General features: G+C 35.5%; 1 protein-coding gene across 2 annotated transcripts in view; it reads left to right on the top strand.

Annotated features, from left to right (window-relative positions):
• The window catches only part of LOC136038466 (atos homolog protein A-like), a 93740-nt gene that overhangs the window by 34438 nt on the left and 32945 nt on the right, over window positions 1-26357 (top strand). For both annotated transcript variants that reach the window (XM_065721532.1, XM_065721531.1), the window contains exons 3-7: window positions 1147-1360; window positions 5566-5744; window positions 12056-12281; window positions 19130-19335; window positions 21691-22158. In XM_065721532.1, the coding sequence (XP_065577604.1) occupies window positions 1163-1360; window positions 5566-5744; window positions 12056-12281; window positions 19130-19335; window positions 21691-22158 (1277 nt within the window). In that variant the 5' untranslated portion in view covers window positions 1147-1162. The remainder of the gene's footprint in view (window positions 1-1146; window positions 1361-5565; window positions 5745-12055; window positions 12282-19129; window positions 19336-21690; window positions 22159-26357) is intronic.

The raw sequence follows: 26357 nt of genomic DNA, 5'->3' as shown, positions 1-26357 counted from the left end.
TAGGAACTTAAACGAGGAAGTAAAAAGTGGAGCTGTGAGTAGAGTGGAGTGGAGGAAAGCTTGTACTGCTCTGTTGGGCTCAGGTGGCATGGTGCTGCTATGAGTTGTCTGCCGTAGTCATAGTGGTTTTATGAACTTGACGTTTTCTAGAATTTATGACTTAAATAAAGAATACGGCATTGGACTATACAGTCCCTACTTGCGGTGCTGATCTTTGTTTCATGACCCATCAGCAAGGAAGAGCAATGGGGGGCTGGGGGCTAGTGCTCCATCATTTTCACACATCCTTCCTGTTTATACCCTGTCTGAGCTTACAAAATCATGACACTGACCCCCGTTTCAAACCAAATAACCAGCGACACCAGGAGCCGGAACCGCTCCCTTGCAGATAGAGGGTTTCAAGTCCACTGCGCTAACCACTCGGGTAAGACGGTTTGATTTATAAAGTGAGTTTTAAATTATTAACGATTTTAATCGTCGGTACGAATGGCTTGTTAAATGTCCAATTACTTTTAAGACTATTTTGGGTACTTGTCCATTATATAAAACACACTCGAGAAGTGAAGTTTGATCAATGCTAATGAAAAAATCAAAATATGTTGAAAATAGAATACTTCATTAGAAAAACTGTGAAAACTGCAATTTGGAAATATGTTCCAAGAACGCAGTGTTACACTTCCAAAAATGTTTCTTCTCGTAAGAGTATAAAAGTCATGGTGTGTCCATTAACGCAGTGTTTTGTTTTGGGCAACAACCCCTTATCCTAGGAAAATATAATTGCTTGTTCTTCGGTCCTTGGCAAATCCCAAATCTTAGTTTGAACATCCATGGTGAGACATTATATTCTATCTCTAGTCAAAGCAAACTCACTGGTGTCCTTAAGAATCGCGTTAATAATGACATTTTCTTTGTCATTGAGCCGACGCCGAAGCTCCCTATTTAATAATTCACGAATGACCTTCACAATATTGCTAATAAAGTATTCTATTTCCGTCATGTTTTATTGTCACCAAACTTCACTTCTTGAGTTTGATTTATATAATTAACAAGTACCATAGTTTGATATGTTAAATGTATTAATTAATTTGTTATTGAATGTGTTTTTCATGTTGGTAGTAAAACGTCAATGTTTATCACACTTTTCAGGGTATATATTACCAAGATGCATTCTAGTTTATCAGAAGAACCTAGTCCACCAGATATTTTGAAACAAATCGGTTGTGTTTTGCTTGAAAGTCGTATGCCTTCCAAAGATGACAGCTCTCGTGGGTATGTAGAAGGTCCTCATTATCCTGACCTTCGTCCAAAAGCTTTTGAATGTATGATTCCTCACAGATGCAAGCCAGAGGAAAATAAACAGGTTGTTAATCAATTTATTTTTGTTTTCATTTTAAGACGGGTAGTTCATAAGTCTTTTACCATTATTAGGAAGTTAAATTAGGGGAAGAAGTATGCCTTCCAAAGATGACAGCTCTCCTGGGTATGTTGAAGGTCCTCATTATCATGACCTTCATCCAAAAGCATTGAATGTGGGGTTCTTCACAGACGCAAGCCAGGGGAAAATAAACAGGCTGTTAATCTTTTCTTTTTTTTAAGACTGGTTGTTCGTAAGTGCTTTACCATTATTAGGAAGTTAAATTATTTGATAAATATGAGGGATTCAAATGCCTTACTTCTCAAATTTGTAAAACGGTTTTGCCAATATTTGGAAGGTATACTCTTTACTGAGTTAATGAAGGATTCAGATTTCCCGAATCCCGTTAATAACGACATTTTCATTCTCATTGAGACGGTCAGCCTTAGCTCCCAATTTAATAATTCACAAATGACCTTCATAATATTTCTAATAAAGTATTCTATTTCCATCGTGTTTTATTGTCACCAAACTTCACTTCTCGAGTGTGTTATATATAATAGACAAATACTCTATTGTGATATATTAAATGTATTGATTAATTTATCATAAAATGTGTTTTTCATGTCGGTAGTAAAACGTTAATGTTTATAACACTTTTCAGGGTATTTATTACCAAGATGCATTCTAGTATATCAGAAGAACCTAGTCCACCAGATATTTTGAAACAAATTGGTTGTGTTTTGCTTGACGGGTAGTTTTATGACGGGTATACTCTTTACTGAGTTAATGAAGGATTCAGATTTGGAGCAAGTATCTTCCAAAAATTAAGAAAGTGAGATACTTTCTGAGTAAATGAGTCACCCGCATTCGAAAACAGTTAAATCTATTAAGTTATTTTACCAATTTTAGGGGGGGTAATCCTTGATACGTAAATGATTGATTCATTTTCTTAATTTGTTAAATGTATAAAACTACGTTGCTAATGTTTGGGAGGAATAACCATTTCTGAGTTAATGAGTAGTGCATATGCCAAACTGATTAAATCCATTACACTGGTTGCCAGTCATAGAAAATTCTCATCTTTAATGAGTATATGAATGATTCAGATGCTAAAATCGTTAGATCTTTAAAACTGTGTTGCCAAAACTCAAAAGGTATAATAATGTTACTGAGTAAATGAGTGATTCACATTCCAGAATAGTTATCCTAAGATGTAAAAGTTTTCTCTCTGATGAGTTTATTTTGCCTCTTTTCATTTCGTGCATCAGACCTGTCATGAATACGTATGTCCTCTTCCCTGGTGCACCTAAAAGTCACATCGCTCAACCCAAGTAAATTTGATCCAGGAACGCATCGACGTGGCGTCCATGTCGATTTTCTGAAAGTACATGTATAACCCTCTATCAGAGGAGCTTTCAATGCTCGTTCCTTATAGAACAAAGCCCTTACAATCAACTTGCCGAATTAGAGCTCGTCAGGACTACCCTAAGCAGGGTACTCCCTGCCAGGAATATCTGAAAGCGGGTTTTGCCCGGCGATCAGTTGACACATGGGATAGATTGCTGGCAGACGTAATCCCGAAAAATCCTTGCCTTGACGCGTTCAAGAGAAGGTATAACAAATACCTCAATATTGGAAAATGAGGTAATTACCAGAACTAGAGGCATATCATCATCTGTGATGGAGCTGTGAAACCAGTAAAACAAAAGAAAAAGTTAATATTACCAATATTTATGAAGTGTAATATTTGCTACTTAGATGAGTGATTCATATGCTAAACTTGTTAAATGCAGAAGACTATTTTGCTAATGTTTGGGAGGTATAACCATTTACGAGTAGATCAGTGATGTATATGCCAAACTGATTAAATCTATAACACTGTGTTCCCAACAGTAGGAAATTCTCATCTTTAGTGAATATACCTGTATGAAATTTATAAAACTATGCTGCCAATGGTTGATACGTAATGAGTGATTCATATACTAAACTTATGAAATTCATAAAATTATGTTGCAAATGGTTTTTACGCAATGAGTGATTCATATACTAAACTCATTAAATTTATAAAAATATGTTATTAATGGTTGTTATGTAATGATTGATTCATATACTAAACTCATTAGATTTATAAAACTCATGTTGCCAATTGTTGGGAGGTAAAACCCTTTCTGAGAAGATGAATGATGCATATGCCAAACTAATTAAATTCATACAATGTTGCTAAAAATAAAAAACTCTCGTCTTCACTGAGTGTTTAAGTGATTAAGCTGTTTAACTCCTTAAATCTTTGAGACTGTGTTGTCGAAGTTTAGAAGGTGTAGCTTACTGAGTAAATGAATGATTTGCATTCGAAAATAGTTAAATCTATAAAGTCACCAATATTATGGACGTATAATCCTTTTCTATGTGGATGAGTTATTTGTAGGCTAAAGTTGTTAGATGAATAAAACTATGCTGCTTATGTTTGAGAGGCATAACCCTTTCTGAGTAGATGAGTGATCTGTGTACCAAACTTATCAAATTTATAACATCGTATTGCTAATATTAAAAAAATATATTATCTTTATTTAGGATATGATTGGATCAGATGCCAAAATCCTCAACTCTTTAAAGCTACATTCCCAACAGTAAGAAGGTATATCCTTACTGAATAAATTAGTGATTCGCATTGCAAGATAATTAAATCTATAAAGTTATAATACTAATATTAGAGAGGTGTAATCCTTTATTACGTAGATGAGTGATTCTTATGGTAAACTCATTAAATGTATAAATCTATGTCGCTAGTATTGGGGGAGCATAACCCTTTCTCAGAAAATAAGTGGTACATATACCGAACTGATTAAATTAATAATACTATTTTGCCAATAATAAAATTTTTTATTTTTACTAAGTAGATGAGTGATTAAGATGCTAAACTTGTAAAATTCTTAAACCTGTGTTGCAAAAACTTAGAAAATGTAGTCTTACTGTGCAAATGAGTAAGGTTATGATATTAATATTGAAAAGGTTTAGTCCACGAGTGATTCAAATGTTAAACTCGTTAAAAATATAAAACTATATTGTCAATGTTTGTGAGGTATAACCGTTTCTAAGTAGATGAGTGATGCATATGCCAAACTAATTAAATCTATAACCTTAGGTGGCCAATATGAGAAAAATACCATCTTTACTGAGTATATGAGTGATTCATATGCTAAACTCGTTAAATCATAAAAACTGTGTTGCCAAAACTTAAAAGGTATAGTCCATACTTAGTAAATTAGTGATTAGTATGCCATGTAGTTAAATTAAAAATCTTTTTGGCTTTATTAGGAGAGTACAGTGCTAACTGAGCAAATTAGTAATTCAGATTTTAAACCCATTAAATCAACTATGTTGCCAATACTAAGAAGGTCTTTCCGAGTAAGTCAGTGATTCATGTGCTAAATTTGCCCAGCCTTCAAACTCTATTGTCGATATTAGAAATCAGTGATTCATATCCTAAGCTAGTTAAATCTATAAAACTATATTAACAGCATCAGGGAAATATAATGCTTGATGAGTAAGTGATTCAGATGTTAAATTTGTTAAATCTATAAAGCGGAAAAGAAAAAGAAGACATATTTTTGTTTCGATCACAATGTGCCAATTATATGATAGAAAAAATGTTCAGATTTTTTTATTTTAAACGTGGAGCATCCAATTAATTAAGTTTAAGAATTTATTTAATAAGTATGCATTTTTAAGTAATATGTTTACTCAAATTTATTTTTTGGTATTCAATCTGAAGTATTTGTGTATGTAAATTTATGTTTACATACATGCACAAATTGGAGTGGGGCTATGAATTGCTCTACTTGTAAGAACTATCTAAAGCTTCACCTTTAAATACAGATACTGACAGAATACTATCCAATACAATTCTTTTTCAATATAATCTTAAGCTTAAAAAAGAACGCTTTTAAAGCTCTCCTTCCTTTTTCATGCACATTTTGACTGTCTTCTGAGTTTTTACTAAGCAATTATAAATTGAAAACTGGCAAACTTCCTAGTTTAACCTTGTTTCGTCGGCAATAGTGTGGAATATGAACAATGAAAAATATGCCAATATTTTAATATATTGACTAAGGTAGTATATCCCCCTTCCACTAAGTAGAAATCTTTTAAATATCATCTTTATATTTTTGCTATATCCTTTTTGTGTTTTCTATCTTTTTATTTTAAAGTGTCATCTTGTTCGTGAATTTGAAGAGATGGTCAAAATTGGCCGAGGCTGTGCTACTCATGAATTTAATATCCATGTTTATCTTACACCGTCTTGTGATCATACTAGCTTAGAAAGCCAAAAAAGGAAGGTTGGATGGATGTTGGTTGAATCTTGGAGTCTTGGAACTTCCCCTTCACAGTAAGCACGATTTGTTGTTGCTTTTTTACCTGCATGTAAACAGTGATTTCCTGCATGTATGTGTATATGTTGCTGTAAAAGACAGAAATTGGAGAATGTCAACATTCACCTGTGATTGTCCGAATTTGCTTTTTTTACTCTCCTTGAATTTAGTCAGCTCTGCCAGTCAGATTGATGGTGACAGATTGATTGATGGTGACAGGTTAGGTTTTTAACCCATTTATAAGATTTGTAACTTAATTTGACCTATCTAACCTAACATTAACTTTTAGCATCAAACCTTGCATAAGACTGAAAAAACTGACTGGCAGAGTTGATTGAATCCGAGCAGTGAAAAGGGAATTTCAGATATTTATCGGTTAATGTCGGCATTTACCAGATTTCGGTCTTTCACCGTAACACATGCATTAAAGAGAGCAGCTAATTTACAGCCAATCTGTCAAAACTTTTCTTTAGTTTGGTGAGTTGGCAATGCTGTCGGATTTAATAAATCATCACAAGTGTATTTGCAGCCAGGACTTGCCATAGCCATTGTTTTGAGTTTTTGGTACAAACTTTCCATTGATTTGACAATATTAAGTACCAGAAGTCAGAGTAATAACATTTGTCCTACTACTGCTACTACTAATAACTCACTGCAGCACCAAGCCGCCTGAGGCCAACACAGCTACGCACGCTCCTCCTTCAGCCTAATCTATTCAAGGCCTCCCTCTTTACACCTTCCCAGGAAGCTCCCATTTCTTTTAAATCTTTATTTATGACATCCTCCCACCCCAGACGAGGACGACCTACTTTCCGTGTAGCCCCAGTTGGTTGGCCAAAAAGGACAATCTCCGGCAATCTGTCATCCTTCATCCGCAGAAGGTGGCCTAGCCATCTCATCCTTTCTTTCATTATAGCCCTAGAAAGTGGGATTGAACCACATTTTTGTACAACCTATTGTTTGAAATACAGTCAGTCAGCCAGATACCCAGAACATGATAACATGGGTCTAATATCGTTCCGGTGGCTTTCTTTGAAAGATAGTGTTTACTACGTTTTTTAACGTATTTAAAGTGTTCATTACTTGTTTGAATTACCGTATATTGAAAAACAAGCAATTTGAAAATTGGGTCCGATCCCAAATTTTTGGCATATAGAGAAAAAGAGGTTATGAGAAAAAAAGGTTATGAGAAAAATGATTATGACAAAAAAAGGTTATGAGAAAAAAAGCTTATGAGAAAAAAAGGTTATGAAAAAAAAGTTTTTTAAAAAAAGGCTAATAGAAAAAAAGGTTATGAGAGAAAAAGGTTATGAGAAAAAAAGGCTATGACAAAAAAGGTCATGAGAAAAAAGGTTGTGATGATTCAGGTGACGTTATGCCAATGAAAGTTGCAGAGTTGTATCCAGGATTTTTTTTTTTTTTTTTTTTTTTGGGGGGGGGTTCCAAAAGGATTTTTTTCGATTGGGGGGGGGGGGCTTACAAAAATACTTTAAAAATGCATACAAAAATTTGTTTATAGGCCTACATTTCATTACGTTTTGATGAGTCCGAAAAACATTTCGGGGGATTGGGTTCAACCCTCTCCCCCTGGATACAGCCTTGGAAGGTAGATATTTAGATCTATAAAGAGATCAAATAAGTCAAACTAATGTCATTGGTTTCATATCGTTTCTAAATTGGGATACTTTGAAAGATTAAGGGGTACTTGTATGATATAGCCTTTGCCTAATATTCTTCTAGTTTGTTTCTCTGACGCTCAATCCTAATTAAATATACCTAAGTATGATAAAAATATAACACTTTAGACACAAACTTGGGCTATATATTTGTGCGTTAGGAGGGCAGGGTAGGGATAAATTATAGCGGGCCTGTATGTCTAATGTGTTACAACTACTGCTACTACTACTAGCAACTCACCGCAGCACCAAGCCACCTGAGGCCACACAGCTACGCACGCTCCTGCATACCAATATATTCAAAGTTTCCCTCTTTACACACTCCCAGGAAGTTACTTCGTCTTATCATCTTACTCACATTTTGATAAGACACTCTTTATATTTTATAATTTTTCTTTATTAACTTCTTTTCTATGTGGTTTAAAAATTTATTTTATTTTTCATCATTTTGCTGTCACATTTGTTTTTATTTCATCAGTTTTATTCAATCTCATCTGTCTTTCGATTCTAGAGATTTTGAGATTGTATTTCTGTATGTATCCATAGATGTTTCATATGCCCCTGAGATGTATCATGTACCGCCTGATATATTTAAGAATAAGTGATGTATGAGATGTATCATGAAGCCTCTGTGACAGGTGCTGCAAACTAAGGAATAAAAAAAGGAATATTATGTCTGAGATCCTGATTTTTTTTATATCTATTTAATTCAAATTTTAGGGTATTACTATTTTACCAAAAACCCAGTAGGTGTCAAATTTGTGGTGTTTGCCAAGAGAAAGTCTGTAATCTCGGAAAAAAGAATAAGAAATTAGTATGCTGAAAAAGATTGTAATATGTCGCAACACTACAAAATGATGAAAACCTTACTCTAATTTAAGATTTGCAATCGTTCATTTCGTAAAATTTGCTCAGATTATTTAAATTCATTAATCAAGAACCTTATGATTATCTACCCCTTATTATTCATTAACAGATTTCCGAGGCTCGGGTTTCTGACCATGATTTGAAAAATAGGAAATGTTAGCTTTTTCATAACGAAGTATGATAATTTACCCGTGGAAGGTGATTCTCTCGATATTTTAATTAAAATAAAATTCCATTAGAGAACTTTTTAAAGGAAAAGTAAAGAGATAAGTTAAATCGTTTATTGTGGGGGTTACGGTGATATGTAGTTCCCAGAGGAAAAGTAAAGTAATGATTTTTTTTTCTTCATTTTTATAGTTGAGTGTGGTGGTATTAGTGGTCTTCGATGGCCTAGTGTTCTTTTATTTTATGTATTATTAGGTAGTAACCATTTTTGTTTATTATCTGTTTAATGAATAAATCCCTTTCTCTCTCTAATCAAAGATCAGAAGAAATAAAGTCAAATAAATTTTCAAATGTAGAACGTCAATAAAACATTCTTAATAAATTAATGAAACCCAAAAGGGCTAAATTAATGAAACCCGAAGAGGAATTACAATGAACAACCAAGTCGAATTCAAAACGAGTAGAAATTCGGAGGTTAGTTTAGGGCTGTTGTCAAAATATTTTACCCTCAGCCTCTAATGGGCAAATATATCGCCCAAATTGTATTATTATATAATCTAAAGATTAAATTTCATTAGGATTAAGCTAACTTCACTTATTTGTGTTATTTCATATTTATAGTTGAGTGTAGTAGTGTCGGTGGCCTAGTGAAACGAATAGGAATTACAATAAACAACCAAGGAAGTCAAAACGAGCAGAAACTCGGGGATTAAGTTAGGGATGTTGTCCAAATATTTTACCCTCAACCCCTAATGGGCGAATATATAGCCCAAATTATATTATTATATAAATTAGAGGTTAAATTTCATTAGGATTAAGCTAACTTTACTTCTTTGGTGTGTTTCGTTTAATTAACAAGAAGTCTCCAGTAGTCACAGTTGCAATTAGTCGCAGTAGCAAGTAAACTTTGTCGCAGTCGCATGTAGTCGGAAAAGCAGTCACACGAAGTTGCAATTGCAATAACAGCAGCAGTAATAATGGCCCTGGTAGGGGGGATGAGTTCAGCTAACGTTACCTGGATGGTAGATGGTAGAATTATATTTTTTCAATTTTAGTGTTGCCAAAGCTTTTGTAATTTATTAAGTGCTATCATTCACCATTAGTTTTTTTTTATTCATTCACAGGAACAGGGACAAGCAGTTTTTTCTTGGGGGAGCCCCTTTTTCTCTTAGAAAATATTTCTGGTTTTGTTGGTAGGTAACAAACATTGTAAAATTCTAGACAAGCTACTTTTTGCCTTATGTTAGGAAAATGAAACTTTCAGGAATAGGTCTAAAGACTAAAGTATGTCATGGGAAGGTCCTTTGAAGTACCTACCTCCACTTCTTCTCCCTCTAGTGTCCACTGACCTTCGAAGACCTTTGAAAATCCTTTTGTTATAATTGTGGAACCTTGCAAAATAGATCTTCTGCTTAAATGAAGTACAAGAAAAGTATTTTCGGCTTCACAATTTTCCTCAGTCCCAATCTATGAGGTTTTATAGATCTACAAATACACCTCCTAAATTGAGAAAAAAAATCCTTGTCATAGCTTACAATGCGAGTTGCATTTTCAAAACTAAATCCAGAGAAACTAAAACTCTGAAAATTAAGGTGTAATGTTGTTTTGTCAAAATTCTAGTAAAATTCTAGTAGGTGCAATCCTTTAAAGTAGAAAAATTTATAAGACTTAGAAATCAAAAGGGGGTTAACATAGTAGCACATAGCAATACCTTTCCAGAGTATGTTTTTGGCCCTAAATACATTGCTGAAAGTGTTAGCTTAGTTTAGTTGGATTCATTACTGAAAGCTAACTTAACCCCTTTTGAAGATAGCGAAAAGTAGCTTGTCTAGAATTTTACCACAAACTTTTGTCCATTGAAGAACATAACTCGTGCAATTTTTGTTAAAATTTCGTCAATTTTTTTCAGGTCCAACAAACCATTTATAATTGATTTATTAACGTCACTCCATACCATTGTATATGTTCAACTAAGCCATAGCGAGTGGGGTCATAACCACAAAAATAAGATTTTAGGCGACTTTTTTCTAGGTGGAAATTCCCCTATCTTGTAAGCAATTATCTCTACTTGTCAAGGGTGTAGCTCCAACATTTTCATTGTGAGAGCAAGATGAGTCCATATCCAGAAAGTCGAGGGGCATGGTCTGTGTAATATTGTTTTCTCTCCAAATTATTGGTGGGTCATTACACTCCCCCCCCCTCCAATGACACCCCTGCTGCTTGGTTATGTTTAAAATAACTAAAAGAAATATTTAGTGGAAGACTGAATCAAATTTTCAAGAATACACTTACAAAGAAATATATAGTAAAAAGAATAGATTCAAATATTTCCACTCACACATAGCAAGATGGAGCCTGTTTGTCCTATGAAGCTTAGAAAAAATAGCGACCGCGACGCTCCTCATCCATAGTTAGTGGCTCAGTTAATCCGTAGGCTGACACTAGTCTTTTGTTTCTAGCCCATAGGTGTATACACAAGAGAAATTTTGCAATGCGAGGACATGAGGCATCACAAAAGTGTTGTACACACGGACAAGAATACGCCTGCTGTAGCTAGCTTAACAGAAAAGTATTACACCCAACGCTCTCTGACAAGGAGAGCCCTTGTCATTTTTACACTATCCCTTATCTGGAGATCGAGATACCTAATACAAGCAGATAACTGAACACTCTTATTTCCCAACTTTACGCATCCATTATCACCAATAGATTTGCCGAAAGTAAGGACCTTGGTCTTTGAAACACTTGGTCTTCGAATACCCCTTATACAGGGGTATTGCAGTCCCCCACCTTGAACAATATCTATTATGTCATTAATCCTTAATCCATTAACCCTTATATTTCTGCAATCAATTTTTATCCTGATGTCACCAATGGAGTCGCACTATTGCCAAGAAAATCTGCTGCGCTTTACAATAAGAAAAGTTTAGCTTATATTTCATACTAATAATTTGGGTTTAAACACAATTTTATTAGTTGGGCTTATGCTTACACTTTATTCTTGAACTTTAATGTAAAAAAAAATTGGGTTTACAAAAACAAAAGCTCAAGGAGTATAGTGAAATGATATTCACTCTACTAGAACTCGCTTAAGTTCGAATAATCTCCCATGTCGTTACCAAGATATTGCAGATATCTTATTATTTCGATGACCTGGATACATATAGTGTCTTTCAACTTACCTTTGGTCCCTCGCCAAGTCAAAATATGGAATCTACTTGACCCCCCCCCTCTAACACCTTCTGAAGTTTCATCTCGATCCTCCAAACAATTTCCAAGAAATTGTCGATAATCGGAAAACTCGGGTTGGCGTAGAGTCTTTTTTTGGCATATTTGCCAAATTTCGCCAATTTTGGCGAAATTTGCTAAAATTTTGGCATATTTTCTATTAAGCACGGAAAAACTTTCCTCCACAGACGATACAGTTCTACTTAAATTCAGGATATCGTCAGCGTAATTGAGTATGGAAAGGTCCAAACCTTTAAAAACAAAACTAATTCTAGTCTTTATCTGGGGTGCAAAGACCCCATGTAAATGTAACAGTCTATAGATGAAAGGGGTATCTAGTCAAGAAACTGATTAAAATTATTGTTATTAAAATTATATTATTTTCTTTTCAGGTCCGACAAGTCTTTTACAATCAATTCGCTGACACTACTTCACGCAATTCGATCTTTCCTTCAATTTACACAGTTGAGCTGTTGGCTAAACAGATCAAAAGGGAAATGGAGTCGGGGTATTGAGATGATCATCTCCAAAGAGGAGGCACATTGGCCATCGGAATATGCTGGGAAATTGATTGCTCATAAATTTGTTGACTGTCGCATGAATGACATGATTTTATCTGTAAGTAAAAGGTTTTGTTATATTTCTTTTATAAAACCATATTCGTATCCAGGTTCTTTGTTCGGGGAGGGGGGTTACAAAAAATGGTACTTGTCTGTTAAACGAAACACACTCAAGACTTACGCTGTGTAAGATTTGACAGAAACTGGTTTGCCTCTCTGGGATCGGTTATGATTAGGATATTTTGAAATATACCAAAATTCAGCTATTCATGTAGACTGAATAGTATTTTGTAGTATTATTATAATTTTTTCGAAGAAATAACTTATAGGACATGAGTTACAATGCTCAGTGATAACAATTTTTCCTGCTACATACTGAGATTAGGTTATCTTATTTTTATTTTTTTTATAAAACCTAGGGTGCGTTCCCAAAACACAATTATCATTAAAGTGCCGACGACAGTCAAAATAAAATATAATTCTTGGAATTGGCTAAGTAGGACTTGCTCGACCAAATGTATCTTAAAAAATGAGAAATAGCAGCAATTTTTCCTGGGAACAGCGTACTAGTCTTTCAAGTAGAATTTCTTTAAATGTATTTTTAAATATATTTCTAAGTTAACAGCAAAGTGGCTTTCATGCATTGTTCATTTCTTTTTTTCCCTTCTCACTTGGAATGGAAGGTGGTGTCATTCGAAAGGAACCCACTCGATTGAAAATGTAAAGTTCTAGTGCCCGTTTTGGGAGTCAAAAGTTAACGAAGGCCAACCAGCTGCTTCATTTGACGCTGTTTTAGTTCCCCTTCCTCCTTTCCCCTCAAAAACGTCTAGTCCAAGTTTTAAGATAGCCATTGTGTTCACAATAGTCAAAAGGTACAATAGTTATGCCTCCAGGGATGACGTGACCCTCCATGGTCGCTGGACCAAGAGCCTTGAATTATGAAAGTAGCTTTTTGTCTACTTGTAGGTGTTATAATGGAAAGCGTGTATTTTCGGTTCTGCGTATTCCACTAGTTCAAAACTTTCAAATATTGAATTTGGGACCGGCATAATCATACATTTTGTTGGGATTGGTTTAAGAGGGGTGTTATTGGGCTCGGAAATGGGCTAAAAACTTTTTGTTCCTTATTAATTGTATTTCAAGCGTGCTGTTACGGTTCGTTTGCTATGCCAACAATCCAAGAGTATTTTTCAACAGGCTGTGTTTTTTTCTGATCAGGATTGTCTGACGGGGAGGTCAATTGTTGCTCTATAGGCCACTAGGCATTTGAGAACCTAAGTAGGTCTCAAATCGATACGCATACCCAAGCAAATCAAAAGACACTACATTTGATTTTTCGGATTATTTTCAATAGCTTGGGAACGGCCTGAGGCATCTAGTTTAGATGGTCAAGGAGTATTGGGGGGAGGGGGTCATTGACAGAGGTAAATCAGAAGTCACTATTTGTATCCAGTTATTCTAAATTTCCAGTCTGCAATATCTTGTTCCTGCCTCAGGGCTGTAAGAGTCATGTCATCTTCAGAGGCATATTTACAAAACTCTCACGTGGAAAAACGAAAGTTGCTATGTTCTTTCAGGTTGTCAACATCCCATATCTGCTATATCTCGAGAACAGATCATGTGGTGAAGTGTTTGAGAATTTCAGCTCGTGTTGGAGTAGTGTAAAAGTGGATTTTTTTTTTTTTTTTTTTTTTTTTTTTTTTTTTTTTTTTTTTTTTTTTTTTTTTTTTTTTATCTGTGATCCACCTAGACGTTTTTGCAATGTAAAGTCCCTCTGAGAAATAAATCTGTTTTCGTCTTACTTGCGACCTAAACCAATAACAGTATGTGGTACGCTGTTATCAAAATAGGCTAGTTGAAATTTAGCTGGAATAGATAGTAGTGTCAAGTTGAAACTTTCAAAGAGTGTTGGGGGAATAAAACTCAAATTTTATCTTCGAGGAAGAGAGCAGACAAGGAACCAGGTTATAAAGACGTTGGGCCCGAAATTTCCTGGGAATTACTATTGGGATCAAATTAAAATTTCAGGGAGTGTTTCGGGGGTTAGAAATGGACATCAAATTTTGATTCGGAGGCAGAGGTAAGCGGCAACACATATGGTCTCCAACCTGTTTAGAATTTCCGCACTAGGAGTCCCTATTGGACGGCAATCTCTTACCAATGAAGTAGGAATTTAGACCGAAAGAAACCGTGTGTACACAGGTTATAAAACTGCGCGTCTTTGTTATCTCAGGAACAGCTTGGAGAATCAATTTGAGCTCCTACGAGGATGTTATGGGGTCCCATGGACTTAAAATTTTGATTATGGAGAGGGATATAGGTAAATCGAAAGAAGTTATGAATAAGTTATCAAAATAAATTTCCATGTCCGCAACATCTCAGGAACACAGACCGGACTGGGCTGAAACTTTTGGAGTGACCGAAGCTGGGAAGGTAGGGGGACTTCATATTTGTATTTAGAAGGAGTGGATGTGGGGGGCCAAAGATATATGCTTCTGATCCTCCTTGTATTTTTTTTTGTCTAATCAGCTCGAAAATGGCTTTCGCAAGTTCCTTAGTAAGGTGAATCTTTATGCTGAAGGCAAACTTCAAACTAATTTGGCTCAATCGGGTTGGTTTACAAAAAAGGTGGTGTTACCTGTCCCCTTTCCTCCTTCTCTGAACTTCTAAGCGGCTTGAATCTCCTTTGCATTTCACTAAAATCACCATAATAAATAGGATTCCAAGAAAGAACAAGGAAAGTGAAGTTACTGTTTAATTAATAACCTTCTTTAAATAACACCCTTCATTCTTGAAAATCCAAGGAATGTTTGATTTAACTATGTTGCAAAAGAGAAAATAGTTAAATTCTTGTTTGTGCTATTGCCTAAGAATTTTGCAATTTTTAAACAACTAAAAATGGGCAAACAACTATCATTTTCTAAGAAAATTTTTATAAAAATATAATTTTACCTATTATTAGACCTCAGGTGTGTCCAAGGGCAAAAAGTGTACAATAAAAAAAGAAAAAATGATAACCTTTTGAGAAACGCAAAGCTGTTTTTGCCCTCAAAAACAATTCTTAATGAAATTCATTAGACTAAATTTATTGAGAAAATTAAATGTTTTTGTTTGTTTTTAGTTTATTTTTTGTTATGTTTTAGTTTTTGTTGGTTATTTTATTTTTCAATTCCATTGACGAGGACAGCTCGTGATTGGTCTTCCTGGGCATTGCTATGAGGCCATGCAGGCAGGATTTCTGAACTGATGCATCTCTGTGCCTCTGAATCTACCACTCTTTGACTTGGCAAAACCTACGAAAAGGGATAGTAGGGGAGAGTGGTTCATACTGAGCAGCTTTTTGAAAAATTGACTTTACTTGCAACCAGTTTTGTATTTTCTTATCTTTGCTTATACCAAACTATAGCATATAGTGAATAGTTTTTATGAGAATATTTAGGAATTTTAACCATTGCCCTAACTGCCGAAAACTTCTCATGGATCATTATGTACCATCTGACCAGGGGTGATCCATATTGAGCCAGCCTATGGTCCATACTTGGCCACTGAAAGACACATACAAGGATAATTTGTTTAATTGGTTATAAGGCTGGAAAATTTCAAGTACAAAACAAAATATATAAACTGAGCTCTTGCAGCGTTACCAATCTTCAAAAGTGAAGAAAGAGGATGCTCTCGAGGTTGTCCCTTTTGCTGGGACTGAGTTTGAAATATTCTTCAAAATATTCTCACGGGTATAGATTATGGAATCTTCCTTCTCAGGCCGCTTCCACTTGTTTATTCCTGCCTTGCTCAACATGCTTATTTTTGCTGAGTCATGGTTCTTTGCTTGGACAGCACCAGGACTTTCATCACTCTCCTCATCATGTTGCAGAATCTTTTTCACCACTACTCGCTAGACTGCTTTTGGCCTTGCAGCTTTCTCTCTTTTCCAGATTCTTGCTTTCTCCTCTGCTTCAATTTGTTGTTTAACTGGAATATCTGTTAGTACCTTTGTTGAGCCATGCTTCTTCCCCCTAAAAGATTGCTTTATAGGAGCAGCTTTGGCAAAAGGTTTGACCTGCTCTGGAGTGACAATGAGAAGAGAAGGTTGTAACTGGGACTGTGGTACACTGTCAGTGAAGCCTGTAGCTCCCACTTCCTGGCATGTATTCCTGTGTAGACCTTGAGGTTCATCTTTGTCACCTTCAGTTGGCATAGGATCAGACAACATGTTTGGTATGTCACTTACATGTGAAGGAAAAAAATCTTCCTCAGTAAAGACGTCGGGATTGAAAGGCCAAATACCAGATTTGGCAAACCCACTCTGGATATTGGAAGGGATGAAAGCACGCGGGAAGGATGTACCAACCAATCCAGCTATATTGTAGATGGTAATGGTTTTTTCCGAATTGTTTAGCGTCCAATTATCCATCGCCCTGTTGTAGTTAGCTTTGAATGGGAAAAAAAAATGCTGACGTCGTCTAGTGGTTGTAGCCTATGGCTACTATGAGGGAGAATGGTAAGAAGGACAATGCCATTTTCCTTTGCTATGTTCACAGCATTTAGTGATATATGTGACTCGTGATTATCCAGGATCAGCAGCTTCTTTCACTCAGGCGAGGCACATGAATGCTTCACAAAATGCTGCAAGTACTCGCAGAACAAGTCTTGTGATATCCACCCCAGACGGGGTCGCTCCAGCAGCCGACCCATCGGGACTCCCATTTAGCATGTGGGGCTTGCACTCCTTTCTCGGAAGAAAAAATAAGGCGGTAAGAAATTTCCGCTTGCAGCAACTGTTCCAATCATCGTAACTAGAGTGTCTTTTTCAGCTGAAGTAACCTTGCCAACTATTTTTCTACCTTTCTCTGCAAACACTTTAGGGGGCTTATGCACTGTTGTCACACCCTTTTCGTCTACATTATAGATATCAGATGCAGTGAAGTTGTTTTTTTTTCAATAACAGAGTGCAAGTTTCCAAAAAATACTGGTTCATATTGTACGAGTTGAAGCTGGTTGCTCGACTGAGGCTGGTTCCCTCCGGTTTCCGCAGCGATAATGTCTGGTTTTGCAATCAAAAGTGATACATCCATTCTTTCCCAGCCTTTCCATTGTCAATCAACGCCTGAGTCACTTTTTTGCTGTTTGCCAAAGCATATTGATAAGTAAGTTTTCCTGCTTTCGGTTCAGTCAGATCGTAGCACATGTTCGAAGCCGAAATCAAGTAAATCGCCAAAGCGGCTTCTTCATTAGGAGAAAAAATGGCAACAAAGCCATGCTTTTTCGACAGGCAGGCCGGAAACTTCTGATCATCACTCAAATTCTTCTAGTCGTTATAACGCCACTTTAATGTAGCTCTGGGAATGCCGAACATAGCAGCAGCCTTCTGGACACTATGGCCTTCACACACTTTATTAAGCTCTTGTTGAGTCTTTCTTCCAATTCAGCTCTCTGCTCTACAGCATACTTTCTATGCGCTTCCATCTGACTCCTAGGGACCCTTGGCAAAATATTAGAAAATATTAGATTGAGAAGTGCATCAATTTTTACAAGCAGTTACTTGAAAAATGCTATGGTACATAGTGAGTCAGTGGCCCACTATGTGCCAGTTTGTACTGGCTCAGTATACACCACCCGCCCGTTAGTCACCAAAACCAAAATCCAATGAAACTTGTGCACTGAAAAAATGAATGATGGCGCTACTTACAATGTCTTATCATCAAGGATTCAAACAAGCCAATAAGTTCTTTTCTAGGGCTAATCAGCACAGAGATACATGAAAAATTATGGGCACAAAATATTTTTCTGGGGTGTAGAAAACTTTCAAGAGAGTTTGCAAACAAACGAAGATTGTAATACCTTCAAAAGTGGATAAGGAAGTTGACCACCTTGTAAACTATATCATATGGCCCGGGGAACTTGTTTCCGCTTAAATAGATGGCAGTTAAGTTCAATGGCCCACTATGTACCTATGCCTAGTATGGACCACTTACCCCTGCTCTAAAAACTTCAAAATGTTGAAACAAATTAATGGAAAATCTTAAAAAAATTGTGGATTTCTGTTATGAATCCAAATAATATCAAAACAGTAAACTTTTTTGAGTTGGCCTAACTTACGAAAAGGGACACTACTCAAAAACTTCAAAATCTTCAAACAACTAAATGAAAAATCTTAAGAAGCTGTGTATTTCCATTATGAATCCAAACAATATCAAAACAATAAGTCTCTTTGACTTGGCAAAACTTACGAAAAGGTATACTACTCTCAAAACTTCAAAATTTTGAAGTAACTGAATAATAAAAAAAATGGATTTCAGTTATGAATCCCAATAATATCAAAACAATAAGTTTCTTTGACTTTCCAAAACTTACGAAAAAGGATACTACTCTAAAAACCTCAAAATGTTGAAACAACTAAATGAAAAATCTGAAAAAAATTTGGATTTCAGTTGTGAATCCAATTAATATCAAAACAATAAGCCTCTTTGACTCGGCAGAACTGTCGAAAAGGGATACTACTCTAAACACTTCAAAATGTTGAAACAACTGAATGAAAAATCTTGAAAAACTGTTGATTTCAATTATGAATACAAATAATATAAAAACAATAAGCCTCTTGGACTTGCCAAAACTGACGAAAAGGGATACTACTCTAGAAACTTCAAAATATTGAAACAACTAAATGAAAAAATCTTAAATATTGTTGATTTCAATAATGAATCCAAATAATATCAAAACAATAAGACAACTGTCATATTAAATTCTAGGTCCTAGGATCAAAATTCAATCTTCAAAGATCATACGTGGAGACTAGGGTCGAACTCCTTAACAACATAAAACCAAAAGCTTTGTTTGGAGCTTAAATGGAAATTGTTTTGAATTGCTTATATTGAAATTGAATTTTCAATCCTTTTTTTTTTTCAGGTACGAGCAAATTTGCTACCCAAACTTGATAAAATGCCAACAGTTACTTGTTTTGCCTGTGAAAATTCTATGCAAACCAGATCTGGTCTAGATTGTAATCCCCGTGAACCTGGATTTATGTCTTCTGTGTGTCACGTGACCTCCCTTCAGCTTGACCAACCAAAATCTAGCAGCCAATATTTCGGGACACCATTCCAGTTTCAGCGGTTTGTAAATCCTCAACTACGTTTAATTTTTGTGTCTGGGGGATGTATGGAGGTGATATTCTGTGTATGTTTCTATATATATATATATATATATATATATATATATATATATATATATATATATATATATATATATATATATATATATATATATATATAAATTAATTATTGATAATAAAAAGTAGATTTTTAGATTTTTCATCCAAACGGAACTAGAAATATAACTTCACGGTAACAAGCGTGGGAGGACTAAAAGCTGCCGAGCAGTCGAACATAATGAGCAAAGAAAGGTGACATATAGCCAGCAAAATGGGCCAATATCTCAGACATTTTTTTTAAATATATTTATAAATTTAAAAAAAAATTAACATTTTTTATTACATGTTTAATTTTGGAGTCTGGGAGATGTATTGAGGTGATTCTCTGTGTATGTTATTTATCTCTATTGCTTTTTCAATCTTTACTGTTTCTCTGTTCTTCTATTTTACTCTTTGCATTTATTCTTTTCATACTCCTTTTGAAACATTAGTGCAATGATGATTTTATTAAATACGCCCCATTTCCTCCCTCTCAGAACTTCTAAGCGACTCGAATCTCTTCTGTATCTCGTCAAAATTACCATAATGAATAAGATCCCAAGAAAGAACAAGGAAAGTAAACTGATTGTTTAATAAATGAAAACCTTCATTCTTGAAAACTTTCATTCTCTTCATTCTAGAAGTTAGCTAAAGCATTAGTATTTCTAAAATCTTGCTTAGGAGAGGGGTTAGCAAAGATAGTGGATTTTTTTGAAGCTGGGGTCCGACAAAAGAAAGCTCTACCATATTGTTCTCTTTCCCCCTGTTTTTATAGTCCTCCCTTCATTATTGTTTAGGTGAGAAACGTTTTCTTCATCCCTGGCGATACAAATATTTTTGAAACGTTCCCTAATGGTATTGTGCGTCTAATAAGTGTTTGGTATATTTTATAGTTAAATTCTATAGGAGCACAGGCTTTATTTATATTTTAAACATAAGGGGAAATTGCGAGAGTAAATTCAGTGCATATTTGTAATATAATGAACAAACTATCTGGCGGGAAGCAATTTTTTCATTTTTTATTTCACAGAATTTGAGAAAATTATATTAATTAGTTTGATGCATATTAAGCTGTTTTTTTTGCTGGGTAATTATGCCTGACTTTCAAAATGAATATAGTATACATTACTATGTGTAGGAGGGGGAGATCTCTACCCATGGGGTTGGTCTTGGAGAGCCCGTTCGATAAAATATGACGAGTAGATTAGTTGCTTAAAAAGTTCATTTTTAATTCTCCTCTGATAGTCTGCTCATGTTTAGGTGCACCAAAATAAGGATCGTCCGAAGCTCTTGTCAGAGGATGTTTTGGCGGAGGGGTGGGTAGAGGGGCAACTTGGCCCGAACGCAGAAATTTTAGGGGCGCAAAATTCTATACCAATTATATAACAATTATAATCTTTTTGTAAGTTATGAAAACTTAGCTTTATTAAGTACAGGACGCAGTTAATAAATGAAAAGTTAGAAAGTTACATGTAAAATAAACGAATATAATTAATAAATAAATACTTTAAACAATAAATTAAAAAATAATCAAATAATAGATTACTAATTAATTAATAAAATGGAAATTATTTTAATAAATGAAAAATTATTTAAATTTGACCCAAAAATTTTGTAAGGGACTTGGGGGGGCTACTAATCAGGATTTTATCCTGGCCATAAGAGAGGCCAGAACCGCCACTGGCTCTTGCGTACTTGGTAATGTGTTAAATTCCATAAAATTTGTTCCGATGCTGAATAACCAGAATGTCAAGATGGTCTTTGCTTCGTTAGGCGGGACCGTAAATGGCCCCCGGTTTACTCCACTGACAGCTCTTCCGAAGGCATAGAAATCAGTTTTGCAGCCCTCCCCCCCATTTATATTTCTTAAAATTCATGGGGTAATGCACATACAGTAATTTTCTTCGTAGATTAAAAGTGACACTTAGTATTTACTGTTTATACTTACTTACTTAGACTTAGGTCCTCCCACGCCTGAGGGCGCATAAGGCAGCAACAGTGGTTCGCCACGACGACCTGTCCTGAGCCCTCGACCATCAAACCATCGACCATCGCTCCTCCATCAAAGACCTCGCCAGGTTCGCCTCCTTCTCTAACATCCTGCCAACGGTCACTGTTGATACGTCGATACGTCGAACTTTTGATACGTTTTTGTTTTGTTTTTTGTCGACAATCTCCAAATAATCTGAAGCACAGTGTTGACATTACTCAATCTTTCAATTCCGCATCTGTAATGTATTGTATTGTCTTATTAATTTAGTTTTATTTTATTTTTTAGCTTTAATCTCAATCGTATTCAACGTCAAGAAGCTGACTCTCATCACCCAGTCTTTCAATCATCTTATGATAACAACGTGTCACCAGTCGAGGACGGTATACTTTTTGAAATTCCAAACCGAGTTGATGTCTCTGAAGAGCAAAAACGACGACGAGGTGGCTCTCAACCCATTCCTATCCCTGGTATGCAACAATTTCATTCAAATATTGCAAAACTCAATGCTAGAAACCGCCTTGATTCTGGCATTGATCGACCTCAGGTTCTGCAGTTACAAGTCGAAAAGCCAGGTTTAAGCCTTGAAAAGGATCGAGGTCGTGAGAGGACTCCGAGGAAGAGGCAGTCGAGTGAGAGGTCTGGTAATAGTCGGGATAGACGCCGTCAAGCAGAGAATTGTCAAACATCTCAAGGTGCATCAAGAAAATTGGATTTGGAGGCAGAAAATGCTGCAAATGTTTTCACTATTTTGAGGTAGGGTTTAATATTTGGTCTAGTGACTATTGTTTACCTAGATATGACCAATCATTATTTTATCATATTATTTTATCATATTTTATCATTATTTTATCATAGCGCTGCCTAAGTAAGGGCGATTCGGACACATTGTATTATTTTTTTTTCCGGGGGGGGGGGTTGGTTTATTGGACCAGGGCACTCCGTATCGAAGAAGTTGTCGTAGAAACTTTGAAAAGTGCTCATTCGATTGGAATTTGAAGGGGCTAGTGCCGTTTTACTTTTCGAAAATGATCGGAGGGCATCTAAACCCCTTCCCACGCCCACCATTTCCCCAAACACATCCAACCAAGATTTTAAGATAGCCAATTTGTTTAACGTAGTAGAAAGGTCCAGAAATTATATATCTGAGGATGAAAGCCCTCAGGGCAAGGGTGTAAATTATGTCCTGGGGGCGTATAAGGTTTATAGCGAAAGGATGATCGTATAAACTTCAGAGGGGGCTTATTAGATTGCTAATCAGAAGTTTTAGTGTCCTTTTTAAGATTCAGAGCCATCGGAGGGTGGATACCCCCTTGCGACACATCTCGTATTTTCCCGCAATGCATCTGATAGGAATTCAAAAATGGCCATTTGTTGTCTTTGAAACTTCGAAAAGAGCTCGTTCGATTGGAAATTGAAAGGGCTAGTGCCCTTTTTAATTGTCAAAAATAAACGACCACCATTTCTCTCAACACGTCCAATTTAAGTTTTGAGACAACCATTTTGTTTAAGGTTATTGAAAGGTCCGAAAATTCAGTCTGAGGATGACCCCCCTCCCTAAAACCCTCTGGGCAAGGGTGTCAAGTGATACCTTGAGGTCATATAAGGTATATATATAGAAAGAGCGATCGTAGAAACTTCGGATAGGGCTTCTTGGATTGGTAATCAGAAGTTCTAGTGTTCTTTTTAAGATCTAAAGTGATCGAAGGGTGGATACTCCCTCCCCCCACACATCTCGTATTTTCCCGAATGCATCTGATAGAAATTTAGAGATTGTTATTTGTTGTCGTTGAAACTTTGAAAACAGATCATTCGATTAGAAATCGAAAGGACCAGTGCTCTTTTTAATAGTCGAAAGTGATTAGTGGGACAACTAAACCACCTCACACGCCCACCACTTTTCGAAACACCTCCAATCTAAATTTTGAGACATCTATTTTGTTCATTGTAGTTGAAGGGCCCGGAGGATTTTGAGGATGACAACTCCCCCTCCCCTTCCACAGCCCTCAGGGCAAGGGTTGTAAGTTTTGCTCTTGGGGCATATAAGGTATATAGAAAGGATAATCTTATAAACTTCGGATTGGGCTCATTGGAGTGGTAATCTCAAGTTCTACTGCCCTTTTTAAGCTTCAGAGGGATCGGAGGATGGCTAACCTCCACCCACACTTCGTATTTTCCCGAAACGCATCTGATAAAAATTTTAGATGACCGTTTGTTCTCATAGAAACTTCGAAAAAGCTCATTCGATTGGAAATTGAAAGGGCTCATACACTTTTTATTAGTCAAAAGTGATTGGAGGGTAACGAGCCCCCTGTGCCCATCAATTCACAAAACATATCTAATCAAAATTTTGAGATAGCCGTTTTGTTCAGCATAGTTGAAAGGTCTGGAAATCATGTCTTTGACAAACCCCATACCTTCTCAAGACCAGCACATATTTTGCATTTTACTGAAGAGAAATTGTCTGTGGATTGTCAGTTTAGTATACATATACTGACATATATTCCTTAGATTTCTAATAATTTTTTATTTATTTAAGTTGAAAAAGTTAACACATTTTAATCGTATTTTGTTTGTTTAAAAAATAGAGTAAATAATAAAGTCAAATTCAAAGCCAGCAATAATTAAAATGAGTAGGGTTGACAACCCCCATGCCTTCTCAAGACAAGACCATTATTTGCACTTTACTGAAAACAGAATACGTTTAAAATGTTTTCACTTTGCTTTTACTTGTTTAAAATGTTTTCACTAGATATATAGAGGAGGAAGCCCTCTCCCTTGCCTTCCAATTATAGCACGAGTGTTTGTTGCCCTTTTTAAGAGTCGCAAGATATTGGAAGGCAAGGCGCCTTCTCTCAAGCCCTTTAATTTTCAAAACGCATCCAGTCAAATTTTGAGGCAGAAGTTTTGTTCAGCATAGTAGAACGGTCCAGCAACTATGTCTTTAGGGATATTATGCGTGTCAACCCCCTACAATTATGCAATTGGCCTATTATACTTTAAAACTAAATGTAGCTTTAAAAATGAATCAAATGGTATTGTGTTAAATGATTGCCAATAAGACACCTTAGTAATATATAGAGAACGACTGTGGGCATTAAGTTCAAACTTTTCGAGATGCTGCTACTATTATTTCTGATCTCAGTATTTAAATAAATAGAGTGTAAGTGCATCGAGGTTGTCAAAGAGCATAGATAGAATCTTTTGGGAATGATGATAAGTTTTATTTTTCAGGTCAGTTTCAGAAGCTATAAAATTAAATTAAAACACACTGTTTCGGTCAGGATTAAAAATTGTCGAAAAACTTTCTCCGACATAAAAATAGCAATCCATACTATGGATTCTTATAGAAAAGGCTGAAAAGATATATATAGTATTTATTGAATTATTTTTTTTTCATTAAAAAGCTATGTCAATAAAAAACGAACAGAAATTAATTTACGCAACTTTTTCCCCAAGACAAGTGGATTGTCAGTTAAATTGACATCTACTGACATTTCAAACATATTTTGTTTTCTGTAAAGCGCAAATTCTGTTCTGGTCTTGAGAAGGCATAAGGGTTATCAGCGCTATTCATGTTAATTTTTGGTTGTTCTGAGTTTCACTGGGCTATTTATTGTATTTTTAGTTTGTTTTGGCTTTCATTGATTTATTGACGGTGATTTGTGGTAGTTTTACGCTTGAAAGAATATTTGACTTTATTTTTGCTCATTCTTGGCTTAATAGAGCTCTCTACTTTGTTTGAAAACTTGGCTTGTGGAAAAATTTTTATAAATTAAATATTATTATGACCAAATGTTTAGATATGATCAATTATTTTGAGGTAGGGCTTAATAACTGGTCTAGTGACCAATTATTATTCACTAGAGCTAGATATGATCGATTATAATTTTATCATTATTATGATCAATTGTTTAGATATGACCAAGTATTTTGAGGTATGGTTAATAATTGGTCAAGTAGCCAATTATTAATCACTAGACCTAGATATGACCTAGACATAAATATGAGTAATGTACTGGATTATTTTTAAAACTTTCCTATATATCTTAACTCAGACGAAATCAATTTTTCATTCAGAAAATTGCAAGTCCTGTTCCTTTAGAAAAGAAAATATAAGAAGAATATCAGGAAAAGGAAATAAAGAAAAACTATTTTCCTGCAAAAAAATATGGCTTCAGCTAAAATGGCTTTTAAAAATTAATGTTAAAAGGAATTGGATAAATTTTGTAAGGTTTACTCCATCCCACAGTCTTGAAATACCGTTCATCATGATTGCATTTGCCTTTATCGTATACTAGACTAAATTATTGTTTCTCAGAGTAAATTCTGTTTCTCTACACTATGTAAATAATGTAAGTTTTAGGGGGAGGCACACTCTATCACATTTGGCCCTGGCGCTCGAAAGGCTAGTTTAATAATGACGCAATTTTTTATATTGATTCAACTCTAACTTATTAATGTTTAAGCAGTGGTCTTAATTGCTACAGAGCCAGGTCGTGATATGCCCTCAGAGACATTGGTTCGTCCCTACCCACTCCTGACGTTCGGAAGCCATCTTTAAACAAGAGAATGAAAGAAGAAAATTGCAAAGGAAAGAGATAATCGTTGATGTTAAAATAGAAAAAATTTACTTCGCCTCCAGCAGCAATTGCCAAACATAACTATGAGACTCTTGATGCGACCTCATCTGCTGCAGCTTCCAGCTGGAGTTTATTGAAGTCACTTTTCTCCTCTAGCAACTCTAATCCTCGTCTTGCTGCATCTAGAAGTATTGCTGTTGAAATTCTATCTGGCTTAAGAGCACTTCTAAGGCGTTTTGTCAGTGTAGAATGACGTTTGTCGAGCGGCGAAATGAAACGCAATATAAGAGTAAAACGGAGAATACCTTAGTTAAATACGACGGATCGCGAAAACAAACGCAGCTATTGTTTAGGTTATCCGTCTGACCGACG

Source organism: Artemia franciscana, chromosome 18 (assembly GCF_032884065.1).
Source record: "Artemia franciscana chromosome 18, ASM3288406v1, whole genome shotgun sequence".
Taxonomy (NCBI): Eukaryota; Metazoa; Arthropoda; class Branchiopoda; order Anostraca; family Artemiidae; genus Artemia; species Artemia franciscana.
This window is presented reverse-complemented; position numbering and strand designations above follow the sequence as displayed.